Below are 24,490 nucleotides of genomic sequence, written 5' to 3' on the forward strand. Positions count from 1 at the left end.
GCTTGAGCGATGGCGGCTGGGTCGGGAGCAGGCGTGGTTCTCCTTCCTGCGGTGGATCGGGGCCCAGCCTCCCTTCCCTATTTACAAATACTTTTATTTCCATTTTTTCCATTTTCTCATATTTTTTTTTCTTTTCCTTCATTACCTTTCCCCTACCCTTCCCACTTTCCCTACAGCTTTAGCCCTTTTCTTCCTATTTCACATTGTCAGTTGTATCATTAGGATCTTACATACAATTATAGTTTTTCACATAGAGAAACTATTCGGTATTTACACATGTGTGACTTATTTATTTCACTTAGGAATATATCCTCAATATGTATCCATTTTTCCTATGAATGAATCTAATTTCTCTTTTTTTTTTTTTTTTGGGGGGGGGTTTTTTGAGACAGGGTTTCACTATGTAGTTGAGACTGACCTGGAACTCACTGTGTAGCCCAGGCTGGTCTCAAACTCACAGCGATCCTCCTGCCTCAGCCTCCCAAATGCTGGGATTACAGGTATGCGCCACCACGCCCGGCTAATTTCTCATTCTTTATGGCAGAGTAGTACTCCATTTTTATAGAAAAACCACATCTTCTTTATCCAGTATCCAACTGATGGGCAAATGGGCTATTTCCAAGTTTTAGCTATTACACACTGTGCCACTACAAACACAGGTGTGCATATATCGCTGATCTGATTCTTTTAATTCTTTTGGAAAGATAGCCAGCAGAGGGATGGCTGGGTCAAATAGAGCCTCTAATCCCAGCTCTTTGTACCCTTTTATTTTATCAAATAGAACCTCTAATCCCAGCTCTTTGTACCCTATTGTTTTATTTTATTTTTTGTTTTGGTACTGGGGATTGAACTTGGGTCCTTCTGCTTTGGAGGTAGGCATCGGAACCACTGAGTTAAATCCCCAGCCCAGTACCCTTTTATTTTTGATGAGAGCAAGTTGAAACTGTCTAATGACATGGATTTGGAATTTTTGTTTTGTACTGGGATCGAACTCAGGTCCTTGCGCTTGTGAGGCAGGCAGTGGAACCACTGAGCCAAATCCCCAGCCCAAATTGGGATTCTTTTGTAGCTTTTAGTTGTAGACCTTTTCCTGATCCAGTGGATGATGAGGAGTTGTCTTGCGCCAGCCAAGGTACTATGTATTTGGAAGGATTGATAATTTGGTGGGAAAAATCACTTACTTGCTTTGGAGTTAAATATGAACTGAATCCCACATATTGAATTGCCACATATTAGATGGGTTACTCAAGCTCTCTAAGTCTAAATTTAGGGTAATAATAATAGTAATGCCTGAGTGCTTACTATACGCCAGGTCCTATAATAAATGCTTTTACACTTTGCACCTTATTTATTTCTCCCAGTAATCCTTATAGGTAGGTGGTATCTTCATTTTGTAGTTTAGGGAACAAAAGCTTAATGAATTAGTAACCAGGGTTATATCATTAAGTCTTTTGCCCAGTATTAGGGCCATAAAGAAGCAGAACCTAGACCTGAGCCTATGGTACCACAACCTCTGTTAAATACCAGTGTTCCTTACACGTAGAGGGTGCTCCTTCAAGTACTTTCCACCTTTAGTGAAAACTAAAAATTGTGTATCTCCACCCTACTATGTATCTAGTATCCATACAGAGGGGCTACCTTCCAGACTCCGTATCATCTATCTGTACTTGGTGGATATGTTTATATAACCATGTTAGTTTTTTTTGTTTTGCTTTTTTATAGGGAAACTGGGAGAAAACATGACCCTTAAACGAGCTGCATGGGTGAAGGTGCCGTCTGGATTCTACATTGGCTCTTATGTCCATGGAGCAGTTCACAGTCCTTCATTCGACAACCTGGAGCTGGGGAAGTATGGAGCCCTGGTCATCTGTGAGACATCTGAGCAGGAAAAAAGCCTTGAAGACGTTGGCCGCCACCTTGGGCAGCATGTGGTGGGCATGGCCCCTCTCTCCGTCGGCTCGCTGGATGATGAGCCTGGGGGAGAGGCAGAGACCAAGATGCTGTCCCAGCCGTACTTGCTGGATCCCTCCATCACACTGGGCCAGTATGTACAGCCCCAGGGCCTGTCTGTAGTAGACTTTGTGAGGTTTGAATGTGGAGAAAGTGAAGAGGCAGCAGGGGCTCAATAGATTCCAGAGACTTTTGGCCCAGGAAGAAATAATTATTTTTAGCTCTGGATGTCATTACGAGAAGTTATTTCCTAAGCCTTTTAGAACCCAGAATTGTTTTTTCATTTGAGTTTATGATGAAATTGTGTACTTCACAGGTAAAGTCATTAAATAAAATAATTATAAAATAGTGGAGTGTTTCCCCGTTTGTGTGGTACCAACATTCGCTTTTTTTTTTTTTTTTTTGGTACCAGGGGTTGAACTCAGGACCTTGTGCTTGCAAGGCAGGCAGTGGAGCCACTAAACTAAATCCCTGCCCACCCTTTTTTGAGACAAGGCTGTGCTGTGTCGTTCAGGCTGGCGCTGAACTCACTATGTAACCCAGGCTGGCCTCAAGTGCTTGCTATCCTCCTACCTCAGCCCCAGTGCTGGGATTACAGGCGTGTGCCACCATGCCTGGCTAACTTTAGCTTTTTTGTGCCTTTCTTGTGACAGCATTTTAGGAAGCAACAAATGTGTCTTACTGATAATGATTGACATTGTCTGGAGAACAGTCATCAATGGTATTGCTGTTTCCTTCAACATAGGTTTATTCTGGTGTCCCTGAAATCCCCACCTTATTCTATCTCACTTCTGTGACACAGAAGCCTGTTGTTCTGCTTTTGCTTTGTGACACTTTGGGCAATCTTCCAGTTACATCTGCCACGTAGGTTTCTTTGGAATTGTTGATTCAAACCAGAGTTATCTGGAAAATGTGGGTTCATCTGTTCATACCTATAGCATCCTTTAAAGCACTTTGCAGTGTTTTTCTTACCAGTTCTGGTTGTATCTACAGAAATTAGTAACACGTGGCTCTACTTCTCTTTTGGATGATAGGGTGTGGGTAGAGTGAGTACTGAGGTTTCCTGGACAGCTATAGGGCAGACTTTTGACATTCTTGTGCCAGAAATAGGAATTACAGTGATCCAGTTATCCAGAGAGCTCAATAGTGCCTGTTTTATTTCTTCAGTATTTTGCTCCCAATATAACATTACCACGCAAGCCCCAACTACTGAAAAGAACTTTGCTCCTACAAGTATCTTTATTTGAAAAGTTAAAAATGCTCTGGCACATAATATATCTGGGCATTGGATTCTGATGTTAGGGTATATGTGTATGCAAATAACTTCAGTGTTTTGTGGGTTAAGTAGGTTTTAGAAATATTGATCTTAAAATTTAAAGCAAATGTGTAGGTCCTGGCATAGCATTAAATATTTTAAGCTTAGTATTTTGGTTCTCTTTCTTTTGATTTCTCTAAATTGATGCAATTTTGTGCTTAGGCTTTAGCTAAAAGCCCACAAAAGCCAAAAAAAAAAGGGGGTGGGGTTAGTTGTAGGTATGTAACAACCAAGGAGTGCAAGAATAAAAAATGGAGAACATGCTGTGATTTTCAGACTCATATCTAGATAAATAGCTGAATGCCAGGTAGAAGTTAGTAAATTCTTTTCCAATATTGACACTTTCTGCTCTCTTGTGGTCTTGGCCTAGAAAAGCCCCTTTTCTTTCTTCAGTTGGAGCTGTTTCCAGCCAGGTAAAGCAGCAAATTTTCCTCTTGTGATGCCAAACAGAGACACAAAGTCACGTTCAGAAAGATGATTCTAAGAGGGAAAATAAAGTTTCTACTTAGAAGGGAGACATGGCATCTCTTTTTTTCTTTCCTTTTTTGAGACAGGGTCTCATTAGGTATTTGAGACTGACCTGGAACTCACTATGTAGCCCAGGCTGGTCTCGAATTTACAGTGATCCTCCTGCCTCCTGAGTGCACCACCACGCCTAGATCATGGCATCTCTTTTTTTTTTGTACCAGGGATTGAACTCGGGTCATTGCACTTGCAAGGCACTGAGCTAAATCCCCGGCTTCATGGCATCTCTTAATGCCAGCAGAAGTGGGTGAGTAGGGGCAAGAGGGAGGCCTAGGTAGCTCTGAAGGGGGAAGTAGAAAGAATTCTCAGGAAGACTAATAGACTTAAATTGTTCATGGCAGAAGTTTCTTCAGGTTGTAGAGTTCCCTTGTTCCCTGTGGAAGAGACTGGGCTCACTGTTCTCATAGTCCCAATTTCTTGCTAGAAAGATGGTAGAAAAGGATTTTACAGGGCTCGGATTTAGTTCAGTGGTGCTGCTGCCTGCCTGACAAACACAAGGTCCTGAGTTTGATCCCCAGTACCAAAAAAAAAAGTTATACATTATGGATTAATTAGATTTTGGCAGAACGAGGAACGAAAATGCTTTATGTCCTTAACTATTTTTATCCAGAACTGTAAAAAAATTCTTTTTTGGGGGGTTCTGGGGATTAAATCTAAGGCGTGGTACATGTTAACTAAGCATTTACTTTACCACTGAGCTACACCTCCAGGCCCCCAGAACTTTCCAAATAATGTTCAAGACGAGATGGACCCTAGAACATACATTCTGATATAATGATATCCTGATACAATGAATATTTTGTATCCAACTAAGGATTATATATGGCCTCTTTTTTTTTTTTTTTGGTACCGGGCATCAAACTCAGGTCCTTGTGCTTGCAAGGTAGGCGGCGGAACCACTGAGCTAAATACCCGGCCCCTATGGCCTCTATTTTCAAGAATGTTGTAGTCCAGATACTTAAGATTTGGTTACATAAGTCATTGTGAGAAATCCAGAGTCCTTTCCCAAATCACCTCTTTTAAGGAGAATTATCATTCATTCAAAAATAAATATGTTAATTCAACCAAACTTTTGGAGTGCCTACTATCTGCTAGGCACTGTGTGAGGTGCTGAAAATCTGAAAATATGAACAGGACAGACAAGTGCCTTTCTCCTAAGGATATTACTAGAAAGTGAGATAATGTGTTTAAAGGGACTGGAACAAGCTTAAACACTGTATAGTACCTCATTTGAGTAACGCAAAATACAAAGAAAAATAAAGGATGGGTAGCAGAAATAAGGGACTGGATCTCTTGCCAATGGGAAGGGGTCCAGGAGATGGAGGGAAAGGGGGAGGGTAAAAAAGAAGAGTTAGATATGCCATGTACGGGAACCTAATAACCACCATGAATGTAAACATACGTCATAAACACAAGCTGAGAACAATAACAAAAATGAAAATGGGCAAAGGGGATTTAGAGATGGAGGGACAAAGGGGAAGAGGATTAAAAAAGAAAAAACAAGCTGTGCTACGTACATGTTCCTACCCCCTAAGATGAATATAAACTAAATGTACTGCGAACATATAGTAATAAAAGAAAGGGACTGGAGGGAGTGAAGGAAAGCCTCTCTGGGGAGGAGATGGAGCTGAGACCTAGATAGTGAAGAGGAGCTGGCTGCCACATGGGGAGAACAATGTTGCTCAGGCAGGAGCACTGGCAGGGAAGTGTAAAGGCGTTTCCAAGGAACAGAAGCACAGCCATTGGCTTCAGGGTAATAAGCGAGGACAGTGGTATAAGAGATGAAACCCGAGGGAGGGCCAGCGGCCAGGGTGCAGGCTTTCAAATTTTTTTGTAAGTGCATTGGGAAGCCATCCAGGTATTTTAAACAATGACATCTTTACAGGATTTCTTTGGTCTTGGGGGTGGGGGGTAGTACTGGGGATTAAACCTATGGTCTTGACACTGAGATAAATCTCTAGCTCTTTTTTTTTATTGTGAGGCAGTGTCTTACTAAAGTTGTTAAATTACCCAGACTGGGTTCTAGCTTGTGTTCCTCCTGCCTCAGTTTCTAGAGTGCTGGATGATAGGTGTCTGCTACCATGCATTATTCATAACTGTGTTTATGTAGGGTGGAAACCGGCTGGATCTTGGTAGTCTGTGACGGCTGGAGAGACTAGCGGTAGAGGGATGGAGAGGAGTAGACAGACTCCCAAATGGACTGGATGGATTTGTGTGGGAGGTAAGAAAAGAATCAAGAAGGCCTTATTTTGGGGGTTGAGCTACAGGGTAGCTGCTCAGATTTCCCTTGAGTGAGTGCCTGTGATAGGCTGGAACTGCTCTAGGCCATTTACTAGGACAAGTGCTTTGCTGATGGGGTGGGGTTGGTTCTACTTACTCCCAACAGTTCCTTCATCCACTCACCTCCTTTTTGGCAGGATTCACATCCTCAGGCAGCCCCTGAGTCTGACTTTTTAACAGAACTTCTATAGGGTAATATTTTGGCTCACTGTCGTTAGAATTCAGGGAAAAGGTGGCATTCTTCATGTCCTAAGTAAGAGAAAAAACTGTTTAGTGTCTCATGCAATCAGTTTCACATATGTATAACTTTCAACATTTTGGCTTATGCCACTTTACCCTTGGTAATGGTCACTCAGAAGGGTGGGCCCCAAAGCGGCTGTATGTCAAGATCATTTGTGATAATATTCAGGTTTTGGGGTCTTTCTTGGGGAAGCTGATTCAGTGAGTCTGGGATGAATCTTGATAGCTGGCTTGGCTTATATTCTGCACATAAGTCTAATGACGATAATGATTACTCGGTGCTGGTGCTCTACCACTGAGCTATATACTCTTACGCTAAATCGCTTTTCAATATTTGATCACATACCTCCTTGTGGCATTTTTTTAAAGCCCTACGTGTCCAATCTTTAAGTGTCTTCAGAGTGAAGCCATACTTAAATACAATTTAAAGACATGACATCACCAGTAACTTTGGAGTCTGACTTTGCAGATCACCAAGGACAACACTGCCAGAGGGTGCAACACTTGGTGCTACTACACTAGTCCTGACCTTAAAGTGGTGCTATGCTTCTGGTGAGAGGGGCCACTTCTTATAGCTGTTCAGGCAGGGGCAAATGGCCTAAGTTTGCGCGGACTTCACTATCAGAAAATGATACAAATATCATTTGGGTCAGAACTTACTTCTGAAAATTACTTCCAATAACTTTAATCTGTTGAATGGGAGATAGAGTTGAATAATAAAATTAATTTTTATTTTTGTTTTAGAAAGTGTATTCTAAATTTTGGAAGGCAGTAAAATAAGGAACTTGGCTCGGAGACCTGCTTTTCTACTCATTTAAAAAAAAAATGTTGGGGCTGGGTGCTGACTGTAATCTCAACACTTGACACACTGAGGTGGGAACATTGTGAATTCAAGACCAGCCTGGACTACATAAGGAGAACCCATCTCAAAAACAAAACACAGAAGGGATAGTTCAGTGGTAAAGCCCTTGTGTGGCATGCACCAAGTCCTGGGTTCAATCCCCAGCACGGTGAAGAACAAACAACTTTATAGAAAAATAGACAATTATAATAATACTAAGAAGGTCTTGGTAGGCTTTTGCCCATGCGGTATCTGTAGCATTTGCTGTTTCTCTTTGGCTCTGAGGCTTCTCCAAGAGCAAAGCCCACTCACAGCAGTGATTTGAAGGATAGCAGTAGCATCTCCCAGCTCTTCCTTTAACTGTTCGTATGATTTTCCTGCCTGAGAAGAGAGAAAATACAAGATGGTAGGCAAGGGCCAACTTAAGCCTGGTCTGTATTAAAAAACAAAACAAAACAAAAAACCCAAACCAAAAAAACAAAGTAGAATCAGAATGCATTTCAAAGATAAGTAAAAAATGAAAATTCCTCCATCTATATCCATATAGGGTAGAAAGACTCTTAAACATGGTCTACACTTATTTTTTTATGGCACCCCATGAATCTTCCCTATAAGACCTAAGAAAGAGCAGCTGACTAGGAGTCAGGAAACCTGGCTTCTTTCTATTGGATTATATGACTTTGGGCAAAAAACTTGTCCTATCTTCCTCATCTATAAAGTACCTGCTTTGGCTGTGAGTGTAGTTACAGAAATCAGAAAGCTTATGATGTGCATGGATACGTGTTACAAATCAGTGATGGGGAACCTATTAGAGACCAAGTGCCCAAACTGCAACCCCAAACACATTTATTGCAAAGTGCCAATGCTGCAATTAAACCTGAATACTGAGGTTTTAATTCAGAAAAAAAAAAAAACAAAACAACTTCATATTAACATCTTTTGTCTTAAAAGAAAAACAACATGGCTGGGGTTTTAGCTCAGTGGTGCCGCCTCCTGCCTCACAAGAGCAAGGTCCTGAGTTCAATCTCTGGTACCAAAAAAAAAAAAAAGAAAACACATACGCCATAGGTTCACCACCACTGTTATAAACTATTATTTCATACTGCCCACTACTTAGACAAATGTAAATGCTCTAATTGGACTTCTTGCTATGGGGATAAGAGAGAAGAGAAGAAAAATAAAAAGCAGGAAGTAGAGTGGGGATGGGAAAAAGGTTTTTTACTTGGCCCTTGAATCAGTACCTCGCCTGCCCCCACCCTCTATTCTGTGCTCCCTGGCAGAAACCTCTTCCCCAGTCTGTCTGTTCTTACACTCCAAATGTGAGGGTCCCAGGCCAGGAACCAGCCTGTGAAGTTGGGAGGCTCAAACCCCTGTTTGATGATCAGGATGGGTGTGTCAAGGTCTCGGCCACTGGGGTGAGTCTGCAGGTATTGCTGGGCAGTAGCAAGTGCCCTCTCCTTCTCTGTGGCATTGGCCTCAGCTCCAATCCACAAAAACACCTGGTGTACAGATTTAATATTTGTTAATGCGCTTGTACCGAGGGCCAAGTACTAGATTGGTAACACTGCTCATCTGTCCCCGCTGGCAATCCACAGCCCCAGAAAATGTTCTCAACCTAATTTGTTCAGCAGAAAGATTTTCCCAGAAGCAGCTTGATATTTGCGATTTTAATTGCCATATGCATCTCCTAAATCTACATCTCTTTACTAGAGTGTTCTCTCAACTTTAGTTCCTGAACCTAACTTCTTGTAGGACACACCTTCTCGGGGGCCAGAACTGCTCTTCCGTGACTCCCATCCTTCTGTACTCACAGGAGAAACCTATGTAAAGCACCATCTGACGAATCACTTACCATAAACTACCTGCCATGGTAGGTCAAGCCTACATGTACTTCAGCTTCATGGCTTGCGTGCTTCTTAACTCTACCCTATGTCCTGGTAATACATCCTGTCTTGATCTTATGTGTGCATTTCCCCTGCCCATCTTTCTTTGCTAATTAAAGCCCACACATCCTTTGAGATTGAGCCTGGAAGACTTAGAGCCCCTAAACCGTGTTGAATGCCCTTCATCTGTGCTCCTCTGACCCCTGTATGTACCTTCATAGTGCAGTGACATTTCTCTGGTCCCTCCTAGCAGTCTGTAAATTCTGAGAGCAGGGTGACACCCACCTGACATGGTGTCTGGCAGGAAGGAGGTGCTTATCGTGTTTGCCGAGCTGAAGAAAATAGCATGTAAAAAGGGGTTGCCTCGAAGGCATCTCTCACACTCCTTGGTCCCCTAAAAGATTCATATTCTCTAGATTTGGTACCTGTTGCTCCTGCTTCTAAGATCAAGAAGGGCAGGATGATAGGGTGGGCTAATTTTCCCAGAGCAAGGTGGGAATGCTCCCTCCCAAGGTGGTGAATTTTAAACATCATTCTTTTCTCTGACTTGGTAAAAAGCAGACTGTTTCTTTGTTCTCCACTGACCACTGTTTTCCTTGGGGATTGTCCAGGGCATCTCTGGGTTTCTTCTGGATGGGGATATTACACAAAGCAGCCTAAACTATGGGGATCTTTGCCATTCGTTCTGAGTTCTGTTACTGAGGTCTTACCTGGTCCCAGGTATCCAGGAGCATCACATCGCCTGGGTTCAGGTCATCCTGGGTGAAGTCTGTGATCTCGGTGACAACGAACTGGCCGGTCTTATTGGAACATTCAAAGAGACGGGACTGGACATCTAGGATTTCCTGCTGTAGCCTGTAAGACAATCCTTTTAGAGACACGGAGCCACATGGAAATCACATTTTTAGAACTGGGAAAGACCTTAAGTTTCGTGCAGCCTAGAGGCCGGGGAACAAAGGAGAGGAAGGCTATGTCCTGTACCTTTTGTCACTGGCATAGGGAGTTTTTCCTCCCAGCAGGTCCCAGAACTCAGCTGACTCCTGGCCTTCAGCCACCGTTTCCTCAGTGCCATCACAGAGCACTGTGGCCAGCTGCTTCGCCATGGCCCGCTCATCCCCACTGGAGCCCTGAAATCAGGGCAAGGAGAGCAGACTTGAGTGCCGAGGGCGCCCTCAAGTGGGAAGAGATGCTCCCGAGACCATGATGCAATGGGATCAGGGTCAGCTAAGGAGCTCAGTGCCTCAGGACTGGGAGACCGGTTTTTTTCTAGGGCTAGGAAAAGGAAAGGAAGACAGACTGTGTTGGCAAAGAACAGAACAGACTCCGAAATGCACAGCGAATGTTGAGTCACCTTTGATTCCTTCAGTTTCAGCTGGAAGTCTAGTCCCTATTTTTCTTTTCTTTTTAGAGAAAAAAATTAAAATTATGTACAGTACAAATGACTCTGTCAAAGTTCCACGAGCCTTGACAAACATGTAGAATCATGTTCCCACAGTGACAATACAAAACGGTTTCCTCAGTTCTTGCCAGAAGTTCCCTTGGAGTCAAACCCTGCTCGAATCCTTAGTAGTTGGTAACCACTCATCTGTTCTCCATCATTGTAGTTTCGCCTTTTCCAGAATGTCACAATATTTAGCTTTTGAATCTTGCTTCTTTCACTTAGCATGAACTGGAGACTCATCCACATTGTTGTGTTTATCAGTGGTTAAGTCTTTTTCTTTGCTGAGTAGTATTTCATTGTTTGATGTACCACTGTTTATCTGTTTTCCAATTGATTGTTTCTAGGTGATTATCAGTAAAGGTGCTATAAACATTTATGTATAGCTTTCTGTTTGAAGGTATTTTTAAAAAATTTTTTCAGATGGGTAAATACTCAGGAGTAGGATGGCTAGATAATATTATAAATATGTGCTTAACTTTATAAAAAACTGTCAAATTGCTCTCTAAAATCTGTAACATTTTCAGTCCTACCATCAAAACATGGGAGTTCTTATTGCTTTGTATCCTTGCTCTTACATTGTTAACATTTTGCATCCTAATAGATGTGTAGTAGTATCTTATTGTGGTTTCAATTTTTATTTCCCTAATGATCAATGATGTCAGGCATCTTTTCCTAGTCAGTTTCCCCCATACAGACACTGACACATACACCCTGAGTTGGAGACTCAAGCTATGTTGCCCAGGATGGCAACTAGTAATCCACATTCCTCAGCCTCCCAAGAACAGCTCCTGGGATTATAGACACATGCCATCATAGCTGGGTTCAATTTTCTTTGGTAAAGCAATTTTAGTGCTTTTAAAGGGACTAATGAATCGACAGCGTCACATTTTTTGTGTTTTTGTCCTGTGTTAGCCACCTGTCCTATTACAAACCTCCAAACTCGTGTGGGAGGACAGACTTCTCTAGCCCTCACGAGTGTAGAAATTTATGGGATGTAACAGGGATGTCAGTGGGATTCTAGTGGAGGTCAGATTGTGGAGAATGTTGGCACTTCCTTGGAAAGCTCCTTAGGAAAAAGGCTCTTCTCTTTGAGAACAGCACCAGACTGTTGTGTATTCTTCAGTTCCTTTGACCCTGCTTACTAGGAACAAAGGTTGGGGATGAGAGGGAAGGGGCTGGGCTGACAAAAGGGCCCAGCCCTCCTACCTTGCCATACCACAGGTAGTGCTCTGCCTGGGTTCGAAGCAAGAAGACATCATTGGAATTTAAGGAGGAGGCAAAGGCTGAAACTTCCACTGCTTTGGTGTTAAATTTGTCATTTCCTTGAATCTGGAAGAGTCTTACTGGAGGGTCAGGCTCAGCATTTCCCTTCCTAGAAGTCCCCCCCTAGAGAGATGAAAAGCAGAGTCCAGATCTATAGAACATCATGCGAGCACTAGGCTGACTCTGGTGGGAAATGATGCATGAATCTGACACCATCTTTGCCCTCCAGGAGCTTCTACACCACCTGGAAAGGGGCAAGGTGAGCTGGGCTTTGGGAACCAACAGCATTTCCCATTCTCTCTCCTTCCTTCTGGACCACACTATATATGCCAGTAGTCCAGGTTGGTGATCCTTCTGCCCCAGCCTCCCAAGCGCTGGGGTTACAGATGTGCTACTTCCCCCTGCACTATTAGCTTTCGTTCTGAGAGCGTTGTCCTATGCAGGCTCTGTGACTAGTGCCTTCCCTTCGCTGACTGTCGTGATAGTCCATGGAGTAGGTATTATCCAACAGTTCAAATGAGGAAACAGATTCAGAAGTCTGGCTAATAAATGACAAGACTAGGACTTGGCTCCAGACTTGCGTGATTCTCTGGCATGTGACATTATGCATTTTCTGCTAGTGCTTCAGCCAGGCTTCATGGATGAAGTAGGATGTTATGGTTTATATCTTGATGTGCCCCCAAAGCCTTATACACTCCCAGGTGGGGCTTTGGGGAGGTGACTGGGTCATGGGGACATGATACTCATCAGTGCATTAGTCCCGATGAGCTTATAGCTAAGTGTGATATTGGGAGGTGGTTCACTTGGGGCATGGCCTGGAATGGTCTATCTCCTGCTGTCCTTCTTATTCTTTTTCTGCTTCCTGTTGCTGGGCCATGGACTATTCTCTGCTGTGCCCCTCTGTCATGCTGCCATGCCTTGAAGCCAGCAGACTATGGACTGAAACCTCTACAAATCATGAACCAAAATAAACCTTTCCTCCTGAAGAGTTGTGGGTGTCCGATATTGTGTCTCAGTGATGGGAAAGTAACTAAGACACGGGGCTCGAATTCAAGGGACACATCTGAGGGGTGGGTGAGGCACGGCACATGCAAGGTCTAGAGAGGAGACCCACCTGACTGGAGAGGAGGGTGCAGGTCAAGAGTGGAGGGTGATGCTCTGCACAGTTAATAGTAGTGGTCAACTTATGAAAGCCCTTGAATGTGAATTAGACAATACTTTGGACTCGAAACTCCAGGCATTTGGGATTTCCTTGAATGTTCTTAGACTCACCCCTACTTTGTGTCTAACTCAAACCTGGCTTCCCACCCTACCCACTCCAGGCCTCCTCGTCCCTTGGGTAGCTTCCTACTGGTTCATTAATTCTGAGCTTCCTGCTCATGGTGCAGATTTATCAAAGGGTCATTACCTCATAGACCACAAGCTTTCCTTGGAAGATGGCCATGAAGTGGCGCGGCTCCTTCCCCATGCTGACTCGAACCTGCACAGGGGATCCATCAAACTGCCGATCCAGCTGTACTGCCTGGTATGCCGAGGCTGCTAGCTCATCCTGCGAGGCATGGCGGCCCTACGGCAGTGAGAGGGGTGTGGATGGGCCCTTTCTCTGTGCACCAGTGGGGGAGCCCAGGGAGTACTCGATGCAAAGCTGAGAGCCTGCTCCAGGCCTACCTGCCAGATGTACAAGATGTAATGTGGCCTCCCATTCACCTCATACGTATAGAGAACCAAATAGCAGTCTCCCCCATAGAAGAAGCCATACCACTGACGCTCCACGGGTACCAGCTCCAGGTTCTCAATTCGCCAGACCTGGGCACGAGAGACACAGTTGCGAGAGTGCTGCCAATAGGAACAGGTGGGCGAGGTGCTAACGTTCGCTCCAAGGACCCCTCCACATTCTTCTCTTGTCTGCCAGTGCTCAGGGCTCATCACATTTGCATGACTTGAATCCTGAGCCTGGGTTGTCTAGGTCAGGTGCACCCTGCTGTACCGCCTAATTCTTTGTAGGCTGAGCGATGATTTGAATATATCTGTCAGGGGAGTTATTGATAGCATGTGTGGGGAGGTTCTTTTCACTTCCCTGAAGCATTTCGGGGAAACTCTATCAACTCTCAAGCCTCTTTAAGAATACTGAGGTGTCAGAGGGGGAAAAGAAGCAAAGCAGACAGAATTACCTGCCCTCTGGTACATCAGGAACAGCTGAGAGGGCCAGTGCTGCTCTCACCAAGCTCACCTCAACTTTCCCATTGCCACCATCCACCATCCTTTCCTGGGCAGCTACCTCCGGCTGGGTGTGGAGCACAGTCACATCAAACTTGTCCTGGAAAACTTTGGCTGTAGAAAAGGGGTTGGGAAAATCCAAGTAAGCAAGAAACACCCATGCCTGTCTCCTTAGAGCTGGTAGTAAGAGGACACTCAGGGGAGAATCTCACCAATTTTACCAATGCTGAATATTTTTCCCAGGCCCGTGGTCTGGTCCTTCACCGACCACTTCTGGAACAGCTGCTTGAACATGGCTGACTCAGCACCATCACTGACAGTCTCCACGTTGGTGCTGCTGCGGTAGCCCTTCATTTTGATGAAGCCCTGCACCCCGACCCACACAAAGGTAGGTCAGCCAGGGAATATACTGAGCTCTTTGCTTGTCTGGTAATTCACCCCTTGGGATCAGTTGGTAAGATCCCTCCCGTCTGGGAGTCAAATTCTAATTCACTTTCATCTGACCACCAAGTCACCTGCCTCAAAAAATAACTGAGTGAGGGCTGGGGATTTAGCTCAGTGGTTCCAGTGCCTTCCTGGAAAATGCAAGGACCTGAGTGCAATCTCCAGTACCAAAAAAACAAACAAACAAAAAAAACTGAGTGGGACATTTTAACTTCTCTTCATCGGCCTGTTGTGATTAGGTTATTGTTGTTTTTGCAAGACCTCCTAAGCTGTGTTCTTTCAGCACTGGGTATAACTCCACTGACTTTCCGTCACAATCACTTGTTCATTTATTGCTTTGGAAGTGGATCTTGCTGGGTCATGTGCTGTGTCTGAACACGTATCATAAGCCCCTTGAAGACAGGACCATTAACCGTGTTGTGACATTCCCTTCAGTAGTAATAGTCACCTCTTATGGTGCTGTGTGCCAAGACCTATTCTGAGTGCTTTACAAGTGGTACTTAATCCTCACAACCACCCCAGGAGATGGGTATTAACCTTTTGTTGGTATAAAGAAACTGAGGCTCAGTGGTGTTCAGTAGTCTTCCCCAGAACACTCAGCTGAAAAAGATATAACTGAATTTGAAGCCCCATTTGCATTTGTCTGACTTTGAAGTCCATGCACACAATCACACCGTTCTGTTCTCAAGTGCTAAGACTGGCTCCCTGCACATGTCTGAATGATATTGGTGGAATTACTGCACATCTGTAGCTCCTACCAGGGCTTTAGACATGGCTGCCTGTTTCTCAACCTTGGTGGCTCCTTTTCCTTTCCACACATATATCTTGGCTCCACCTTGGTCCAGGATGTAGCAGTCCTGAAGCAGTCAGAGATAAATATGTTATGGTTGCTCAAGAACAGAAGGAAGGATTTACCCCAGGTCTGCTTCTGATACCAGGTCTGGCTACCCTAGGAGTGGTCCCCACAAGCGCTACTTACGTCATGGTTCAGTAAGTCCTGGACCAGAGGCCTCGTGGATACCTCTGTGACTGCCAGATGCCCTGCTGAGTCTGAGACCCTGAAGAAAGGGAGAAGTTAGCTTATACCTTCTCTGCTCCTGCAGTCACCTTGATGTTTTAGCGTGGAGTTTCTGGGTAGCATTTGACTTCTTAAGACATGCATGGCTTATATGCAGACAGGAATGTATAGACTTTGTTTTCTGGAGGAGACTTCTGTGCCTTTCTATCCCAAATGGAATCCCCTCCACCTCCCTGGGGGTGTGTATAGATTACAGTACAGGAAAGGTCTCCCAAGGAGGTCAGGAGTTGCTATAAGAACAGAAGATAGCTTCTTCCTGAGGTGAGGGAGGTCTCTGAGCTCATTCTAGGAGCTGAATTGGAAAAAGACCAAGGAGCCAGGCACAGTAGCAGATGCCTGAAATCCCAGCACTCTGGGAGGCTGAGGCAGGAGGATCACAATTTCAAGCCCAGCCCAGGCAACTAAGTGACTTAGTGAGAACATGTCTCAAAATAAATTATAAAAAATTGGAATTGTAGCTCAGTGTGAATGCTGTGGGAACACACACGTGTGCGTGCACACACACACACACACACACACACACACACACACACACACCGAACAAAAAAGACACACAGCCGCCCACAAAACTACACAGCTAAGAAGAATGCCAGGCTGCTGCACCCAAAAGGAGGAGCCAAATTGAATGCCTGGTTTTCCATGGGATGCTTCCCCTCCACCAGCTTCTTCTGATCAGTAGCTAAATTTTGCTACTCACTGATACAATGTGATATTTGACTTTTGCTGCTGATCTATGATTTCATCAGGGACTGCAGGCTTGATGATAGAGCGTCGGCCAAGGGTGTCCTGAAGGACCGTCATCAGCTCCGGGCTGGCTGCCTCCTCGTCCCCCTCAATCACTCCTATTTCAGCACGGCCCCCTCGCTCTCTGTCTCGAATATCCTTTGCCAGAAGCATCGCCTATCAAAGAAGCCCAAGGAAACACTCAGCTCATCTGGGCCCCTTTCTGCTTGACTGCTTTGGTGGGGAGCATCGTGGAGCCCAGGTACAGAGTTATTCTGATGCTGAGGAACCCTGGGGTGAGTCATTCACTCGACCTGTTGGCAAGACAATCTGTTCATTGGACATAGTGGTGCACACCTGTAATTCCAGCACTTGGAAGGCTGAGGCAGGAGGATTGCTGAATGTTTGAGGCCAGCCTGGGATACATAGTGAGTTCAAGGCCAGCCTGAATCACATAGCTAGACCTTGTCTCAAAACAAAGAAAGCAAAACCAACCTACCAAACAAAAAAGACAGCCTGCTCAAAAGCAGGGGTTCACCTTGAATTTTGGGGATCATCATGGAAAGAAAGGGGAAAAGGCCCCAGAGAGAGTCCAGCCCCAGGAGCAGACCTAAGGCAGAGGAGACAGCCCTGGGAAAAAAAGAGTCATACCTTCAGGCGCTCCCCACTGTTGCTCTCTGGGCCATTCCACTGGATGATGAACTTCCCGAGGTCCAGCAAAAAGACATCTCCTCGGTTAAAACTGTCCCAGCTCATTTCCACCTGCAATTGAGAAGTAAACAGAGCTCAGAAAAATTCATAAGTACCAGGTGTAGAAGCCCTGGGCCCAGGGCAGTCAATGGGCAGGACTCACCTCAGTGGCCCTGATGTTTCTCTTGCCCTTTACGTGTAGCAGCCGCTTCATGCTGTAGGTGTTGGTCTCCACATGCTTCATCCCAGAGGCCACACCCCCCTTTTTATAGCTGAGGAAACATCCATTATTTATGGAGCACCTGCTGCGCACTAGGTTCAGGTAGACTGTTGTGCACTACACAGATGTCACCTCCACCCATGTGGACGACAACAAACCCTCAAGGTAGCTGCTGCTCTAAGAGCGACTAATATACACTGCAGCACAGAAGGGCCTGTTTTATTCCAGGAACTGTCTAAATGTCAGTGTGCAATGGAGGGACGGCTATAAGTCAGGCAGAAGCAGAAACATCAATGATACCTTGGCCTTGGGACCACCCACCCCAGGAATCAGCTTTCCTGCCTCTGCACTCACACTAACCAGGCTCCGAACCAGGTATCCCACACTGCAGGGGATGCAGCAGGTAACCCTGGAACAGAGGGGTTTGTCTTATCTTTTTTTTTGGTACCAGGGATCGAACTCGGGTCCTTGTGCTTGCAAGGCAGGTGGTGGAACCGCTGAGCTAAATCCCCAGCTAGAGGGGCTTATCTTCAGGCTTCCTGCAGGCAGTGACCTGTGCCCAGCAGGTCCTCAGCAAAGACTGCCAACCTGCTAGGAACAGGCCTTGACCCAGCCTCGATGTTGCTAAGCTCATTGGAATCCTCTTTTCTATTTTAATCTCAAGTGCAAAGTTTTGAGTTAATTAAACTCCTCAGTTCATGGAGCATTATTACCGCTGGCTTTGTGAGCCCCTCCCTCGTGTTCAGTGTCCATACATTCCCTTTAATCTGCGTGCCCTCTTCCCACTCCTCCCCCATCTCAGGCTTCCGTTCTGCCACTTTAACAGTTCCCTTTATCTTTTTTCTAATAAAATATGTCCTGCTCCTTATATGCATTGTATTTGTAAAAAGAATTTATTTAGTACTTCCTGCTTTGCTCATTAGGGACCATGTATGTGAGATGTGTCCCAGTGCCAGGTGTGTGTCTAGTCTGGTGCTTCTGCTATGAAAGCCCAGCCTCCTGGTGATGACATCAATATTGCTCATAGCTTTCTACCACCATTAATCATTCTATTATGAATATTCTGGTTTGCAAGCTGTTATGGACCTGAGTATGTGAGGACTTCTTTGAGTTACACACTTCCAAGTGGGATTTGCTTAAGTGGCCCTGATACTTTCCAGAATGGAGTGCTGGGCAACACTCCCACGAGCCATGCACCAGGCTCCCATTTCTCCATAGCCCAGCTAGCACTTGGCACCACCCAGCTCTCTCATTTGTGCTACTCGGATAGACGCAAGTGAGAGCTTTGTTTTGCTTTTTGTTTCTTGGGTTACTTTCTTTATATGTGTGCTAGCCTTTTGGGGTTCCTCTTCTGCGGGCTGCTGTTTCTGTCCTTGTTCTGTGTGTCAGTACTACTCACATGATGCCCTGCTTGAAGTAGCCACGGAAGGTGTCAGACTCGTGGTACTGGACCTCTCGGTGCTGCACAGGGCTGCCTCCCAGGTAGTCATCTAGCTGTGTGGTATAGATGGCTGCACAGCTCTGCTCATCCTGGGAGGAGTCTTTCCCGATCCAGAAGTGGATGTTCTGGGAGAGGAGACTCCCCACCTGCCGTGTCTGAGGTACAGCCAGAGAGATTGGGTCAGGGTCTGGCTCACCTCCCCTTTGCTGCTGGGCCCCCTGGCATGGCAGAATGCTGCACATATTGGCTTGTGTCCTGCCTTGGCAGCTCGGGCCCTTCTATGTCTCTGGACTGGGTACTGGAGCTGCCCTGTCCCCTGTGCTGACCTGCTATTGTGGCTCAAGTTTTGGTAGCCCGAATTCCTCCCCACACTTGGAAAAGTTGACAGCCAATTATTCGTAAAATAAGTGGAGACCACAGGAGACCTTTTCCCGAGTGGACTGAAGACTCACCTCCAGGTCTCGGCTGTACATCTGGTCATGCACAGCTGGTCTGTACATCTGAGTGGCCCTGCAGTGCTGTTCATGGGAGGCATTGTTTCTTCCACTAGAAAGAGCACTTCAAGGCCACAGGCAGACTTTATGTTTGGCCTTTCCCATACCCATTTAGTGTGGTGATTGGGGCCTGGGAGGAAGAAGTGTTACTCATGGGCAACTTGCGGAGGGTCAGGCTGAGGGTCCCATGCCTGCCCTCTGACTCAAAATGAAAAGCTCAGGACTAACAGTGGCCTTTCACTGTCAGACTGGAGGCGTGATCCACACAGCACTGGGCAAGAACTGAGACGGCTACCAGGAACCCACATTTTTCCCTTACCAGCAGATCACTCAACAGAGCTCAGGAACTGCCTCTCAGGGGAGAAGCCACGGGAAAGAGGAGGGTGGTGCTCACCGAGAGGACGATGTAGCAGTCACCCTCATAGAAGTTGCCGTGGGCACTCAGGGGCACCAATGCCAGCTCCATTTTCTGGAAGGACAAGGGATATACAGAAGCAGCGTCCCCTCTCTCCTCCCTTCTGCACAAACCTCCCTCCACACTGTGGTTGGCACAGGTGGAAGGAGAGAAGGGAGACGTCTCTAGCACAGGGGTCAGGTGGCTGTTGCTCTGGCCTCTGTGAGCTCTGCCTGCAAAACCCTGGATCCAAATCTGAGTGCTGTCTGGTTTTCCTTTTGCTGTCCTCTTCCCCTGCCCTACTCAGTCTCATCTCACCATACTGTGGGGAGCCTTGAGTCCCCCTGCAGCCCTTTGCAAGGGAAAGAGGAGGGTGTAGACCATCAAGTACCCCACCCCTAACCCCAATAGCCATGTTGCCAATGCTCTGTCCCCGATTTGAGCACCTACAGCTGGGCAGTCCTGCTCTCCTGGGAGTACAGAAGTGGGGAGGCTACCGGCTTCCAGAGTGCCTGCAGGTGCCACACTCCACGCCATGTGTCCCCCTTTTGGAGTCTAGGCTGGGTCCCTGATTTGTTGCTGTGTGTACTGCTTGTCCTGGGAAGGTCATTCACAAAGCCTCAGATATAAATTTTTATCCCTCTCCAAGTAAGGTCAATCTGCAGTGATACTGTGTTTGTTCTATGTACAGTATGTGTGTTAAATGTAAGAAAATTAGATACGCTACAGTTTCTGTAACTCTGCCTTAGTATCTATTCATTTTTAAGTAAACTGGGAGACTTAAAACAATGGATGTGACCTGGGACTCTTCCAAGCTCTGAGAGCCTGGCTGAAGGCTGTGACTCACCCTGCTTAATCGAGGAGAGTGAAGGGAGGCTTCGCTGCTGGTTTTATCCAGCAGCAAATGACTGGGTGAAGTGCCCTCACACCTGACAGGCGGAACTACCCAGCCCAGAGTCGGGGCTCAGAATCACTCTGAGGGACATAAGCTGGGGTGGGGAGAGGGGAGGGATTAGCAATGGCCCATCTGTGCCGCATCCCTTCTGTGCTTTGTAGGAGCCAGAGTCTAGTAGATGTGTTCCAGGTCCCATTTCTCTTATGGGAGTGCCATGAGCCTCCTGGGAGAGTCCTACCCATCTTTCCAGGACAGGAACTGATAGTGCAGACTCCCTGAGCAGATGGCTGGATAAAGGACAAGCTAAATTCTGTTCAGAGCCCGGCTTTCCAGGACTGAGAGCATTTCTGCCACTTGCCACCTACCTGATTTGCGCACTGGGGAAGGGACAAGGATGGAAAAACGTGTACTTTGATGCTGCTGTTTTCAAACCATGGACTCAGGAGGGCTGGAAGGCTGTTATCTAGGCACTAGATTCTGCCCGCAAATGCCTATGATTGGGAGTAGGGTTCCCAGCTCACCTCAATCCTCCAGGTGATGATCCCAGGGTCGTTGCCCACAGCCCTGAAGGCACTGCTCAGAGACATGGTGCTTGTCTTTCCAGGACTGAAACATCACAGAGCAAGAGGTGATGCCCTTGTGTTGGGCATCGATCCAGCTTTCCTCCTTAGTCAGTTCCCAGTCCATCTGCCATCCCACCTTGCCCTTGTGGTGTGCCCATCCACATGCCTTTTCACCATGACAGGGGAAACGACTCCAGTTTTTACACAGTGAACTTGGGTGACTTGGTCCCACCTGCAAGTCCTGTTTCTAACCTGCCACTTCTTTTGTAAGAGCCTGGGAGAGGCCCAGGAGGCAGGGGTCGATAAATATATTAAGCCCCATGTTCACTCATTTTGCATGTTATCTCATTTAACTCTCAGGTGAGCACGCTTTTCTTCATCTCATGCTGTAATAAAGTTCAGGTTTAGAGAAGTTAAAGAACCCACCCAAGGGCACACAGTAGAGTGAGATCCTCATCCAACTTAAACTTTGACATATTGAGATCCTTCTCAGGCTTATCTAAATTCTGTGGCTTGTGGAGAGAAAATCTAATCAGAAAAACTATTTCCAAACTGAGTAGCTTTATACCACTTTCTTTCACCCTACTTACTCTTCCCAGATCTCTGCTTTCGGGGTCCTTTCCAGGTCAACTCTTTGACCTGCTCTTTGGGATTTTCTTAAAGTTAACTATCCTAAAGCTCTACCCTCTCGGCCTTTGTTACATGACTAACATATTCCCTGGGCTTTTCAGGATAGAAGAGAAAGTAAAATGGCAGGGCTGGGATTGAGACAAAGGCTTCTGGGCGCTGGCACAGGAAGGTGGGTGTGGCCTGGCCTTGCCAGTGGGCAGATGGGTCCTTGCCCCCTCCTACTTAGAAAATTTGATGGCCTCCCATTCCCTGGGCCTGAGCAATGCAACACTGGGAGACAAGGAAGTGGTGAGAGAAGTCTGTGTGGCTCACAGGCTTTCTGTAGTTAAGGTGTGGTGTGGCTCATTAGGAACATGTACATGTCCAGGTCTTCGAAGAGCTTTATGTCAATTGTCTCCCTGGGTAATTCCTGCTACCAAGACCTCCAATCTGACAATATGCATCACAAATAAATACATTAGTTTCTCCCATGGAGTAAAGAAAAAAATGATGGGATTGATGGATTTACACAAGACTTTAAAAATGTACCTAGGAAGGACTGTATGGATTTTTGCTATTTGGAGGTACACGGCACTTGCTAAGAGGAAAATGTGTAAGGTTGGGAATGCAGCTCAGGCCATTTTCCCAGCATATTCAAGGGCCTGGGTTCAATTCCCACCACACATGTACACACACACACACACACACACACACACACACACACAAAGACGAGCATATCTGACCATTCTTCTTCTTGAGCATGGATGGATGAAACCAGGTTTGGAGACTTTGTGCCATTATCTAGTATGGAATTTGGCAAAGAACAAAACAAAACAAAAATGAAAGAGCAAACTCCCTTTGTGTACTGCTAGAACGAGACTAAACCAGAGTAGCCAGTGGCTGATTTGGAGCAGCCAGTGTTTGAGGATTTAATTCAATAATTTATGCAGCCCCACCCTGTGCTGCTTAGAACTGCCAGGAAATGTTTGGGTTTTCTCCAAACCCTAGATTTGACAGTAAAGGCAAAAGCACAGCTTGAGGAGGGGAAGGGGACTAGGGCCATAATTCATTCCTCGGAGATAGGGTGTCAACTTGGTAAAAGCTGAACCAACTGGCATTAATCAGGATGATGGGTCTTGAGAGCTCAAAAGCAGTCTCGCGTTCCAGCAGACTTCAAAATGGAGCTCACGGGGCCAGGGACCCCAAATGCGCAGAGGATGTGCTCAAAGGACTTCTTACCACACTGGACACCCAGAAAGCCTAATTCCATCTGCAATATCAAAATCCCCCCAAAGCTGGATCTCTCCTTTCCAAGTCCTAGTTTGTTGATTCAGTATCCTTCAAGAGGGCTCGAGATCCCCAGAGTGGGGTGCAGCAAGGAATTCCAGGTTGAAAGCATTCCTCTCAGAGATGCCCTTATGGTTGGACCCCAGAGGAAGCTGGGTTTGTCTTCCCCATGTTGAAAATGTGCCCTATCCATTCAGTGGGCTGAGAATGGCCTCTGTACTTTTCAACAGGAAGTTTGCAAAATTGGCCAAACTCCTGGTTGAACCCTTTAAAATCTTCATCCCAGAAGACAAAGCCAAGGAAATTTCCATCTCCTTTCCTTCACTGAGTAGGCTTGTTCAACTGAGGAACAGCCATAAACCAAAGACCTTACCTTCTCCTGTCTTCCACTTTTTCGTGAGGAAACAGCAGCGATCCTGAACAGCTACACCAAGCAGCAGCCTCCAGGTCCGGCCAGCTCAGCCTAATGGCTGCACAGACTCTGGATTATATTTGCTTGTGTTTGCATCTTTACTGCATTTTCCTAGTCCTGGCCAATCACGGCCAACCTAGCCCTGGGCTTGACTTATTCAAACCAGAGGGAAAGCTTTATCCGTTCTTATTCAAAACAGCAAAAACAAGGAGAGTGGACTTTTAAGGGCTTAACTCCAGCTCCACGCCCTGATCTATTGATTTTTTTTTTAAAGTGCAGAGCCCATCAATAATGCAGAGATGGGAGGATATGAAATTTGCCATATTGTAGATGTGAATGTATTATGCTGATGACAGCAGAGGCTACAGCTGCCTGCTACGTGCGTCTGGATGTCCAGGCTGGCAAAACCTCCCTGAGAAGCTTCTGGGCAATTCTTAAGGAGAGGTGGAGTCTGGGATAGGGGTCTGGAGAGTCCCTGGGCGTCTCCACCAGCCCACGAAAAACTGAAAGCCTACTGTGCCAGGAACCATGCGGGGCTTTGAGTTTCAGGGTTCTGGGTTTGGCATCAGAAAGGGGCACAGGATAATCGGGATTCTAGTGTCCTTAGGGCTTCTGGTTCTTGCCCAGCAGTCAATAGGACACCAAGATGCTTGTAAAGCACCTGGACAGCAATGGAGTTCGCTTCAAATGGGGGCCATGGGGAAACTAATGGAGTTCGACTTCTATAACCTTAAGTGGAAGCCCCAGCGCTTGTTCCACTTGGGAGCGTCAGCGGCACTGTGACCCCTTGAGGGAACAAGGTTGTACCCACAAGCCCCAATAATGACAGGGTAGGAAGGCAGCACCCATACAAGGGTAGGTTTTAAAAACCCAGTTTTATTAATTAATTGTAAGTAATACAAATATTCCAAAAATATAAACAAGACACTTAATGGCGTCCTACATTTCAAGTTTTTGAATACAACAAATTTATCAAATCATGAAGCAAGGTAGTCAGAATCCCATAGCCCAGTCACAGTGGGAAGCAGACCTCCTCCCCTCCAAATGGCATCTTAAAAGGGAATCACAGCAAACTTTGGGTAATTACAAGCAAAGAAGCTCATGGGATGATAAGAGGTGAGTCTGCCTGGGGCAGATGGCCCTCCTCTCCTGTGGCTGACTATACAGATATTTATTGGCATTTAAAGAAAAAGGAAAAAGACAAAACCAAGCCCCCCGCCTTTTTTTTTGGAAAAGAGGAGGTTGAACAATAATGGTTAAGTAATCAACTGAAGACCAGAAGGGG

General features: G+C 45.9%; 2 protein-coding genes across 3 annotated transcripts in view; one reads left to right on the forward strand and one right to left on the reverse strand.

The window, feature by feature from the left end:
* Positions 1-2,279, forward strand: part of Tsfm (Ts translation elongation factor, mitochondrial) — a 14,050-nt gene extending 11,771 nt beyond the window's left edge. The window contains exon 6 of the mRNA XM_010644558.3: positions 1,723-2,279. Within this exon, the coding sequence (XP_010642860.1) occupies positions 1,723-2,129 (407 nt within the window). The 3' untranslated portion in view covers positions 2,130-2,279. The remainder of the gene's footprint in view (positions 1-1,722) is intronic.
* Positions 2,280-2,558: 279 nt separating this feature from the next.
* Positions 2,559-23,378, reverse strand: Avil (advillin). Of its 2 annotated transcripts, XM_010644550.3 has the most exons (20): positions 23,167-23,377; positions 20,856-20,940; positions 19,440-19,514; positions 18,510-18,706; positions 17,054-17,162; positions 16,852-16,962; positions 16,175-16,377; positions 15,379-15,457; positions 15,158-15,256; positions 14,168-14,321; positions 13,969-14,069; positions 13,407-13,544; positions 13,147-13,305; positions 11,682-11,861; positions 10,016-10,161; positions 9,745-9,889; positions 8,462-8,650; positions 7,464-7,532; positions 6,194-6,319; positions 2,568-3,745 (listed from the first exon to the last, which is right to left on the reverse strand). In XM_010644550.3, exons 2-20 carry the CDS (start codon positions 20,919-20,921, stop codon positions 3,632-3,634), a joined length of 2,460 nt encoding a protein of 819 aa, XP_010642852.1. In that variant the 5' UTR covers positions 20,922-20,940; positions 23,167-23,377; the 3' UTR covers positions 2,568-3,631. The 2 variants fall into 2 exon arrangements, with proteins under 2 accessions (XP_033619639.1, XP_010642852.1); XM_033763748.1 differs by lacking the exon at positions 11,682-11,861 and having other exon boundaries at positions 2,559-3,745; positions 23,167-23,378.
* Positions 23,379-24,490: the final 1,112 nt, after the last annotated feature.

This window comes from Fukomys damarensis, unplaced genomic scaffold (genome assembly GCF_012274545.1).
Source record: "Fukomys damarensis isolate Sample0158 unplaced genomic scaffold, DMR_v1.0_HiC HiC_scaffold_15, whole genome shotgun sequence".
Lineage (NCBI taxonomy): Eukaryota > Metazoa > Chordata > Mammalia > Rodentia > Bathyergidae > Fukomys > Fukomys damarensis.

Excerpts from the sequence above, each read along its gene's own strand:
- Avil (XM_010644550.3), bottom strand. The coding sequence starts at position 20,921 with ATGTCTCTGAGCAGTGCCTTCAGGGCTGTGGGCAACGACCCTGGGATC. Across the intron at positions 15,458-16,174 it reads TCAAATATCACATTGTATCA|GGTCTCAGACTCAGCAGGGC; the intron begins GTGAGTAGCAAA and ends CCCTTTCTTCAG. Across the intron at positions 3,746-6,193 it reads TGAATCCTGCCAAAAAGGAG|AATCATCTTTCTGAACGTGA; the intron begins GTGAGTGGATGA and ends TTTCCCTCTTAG.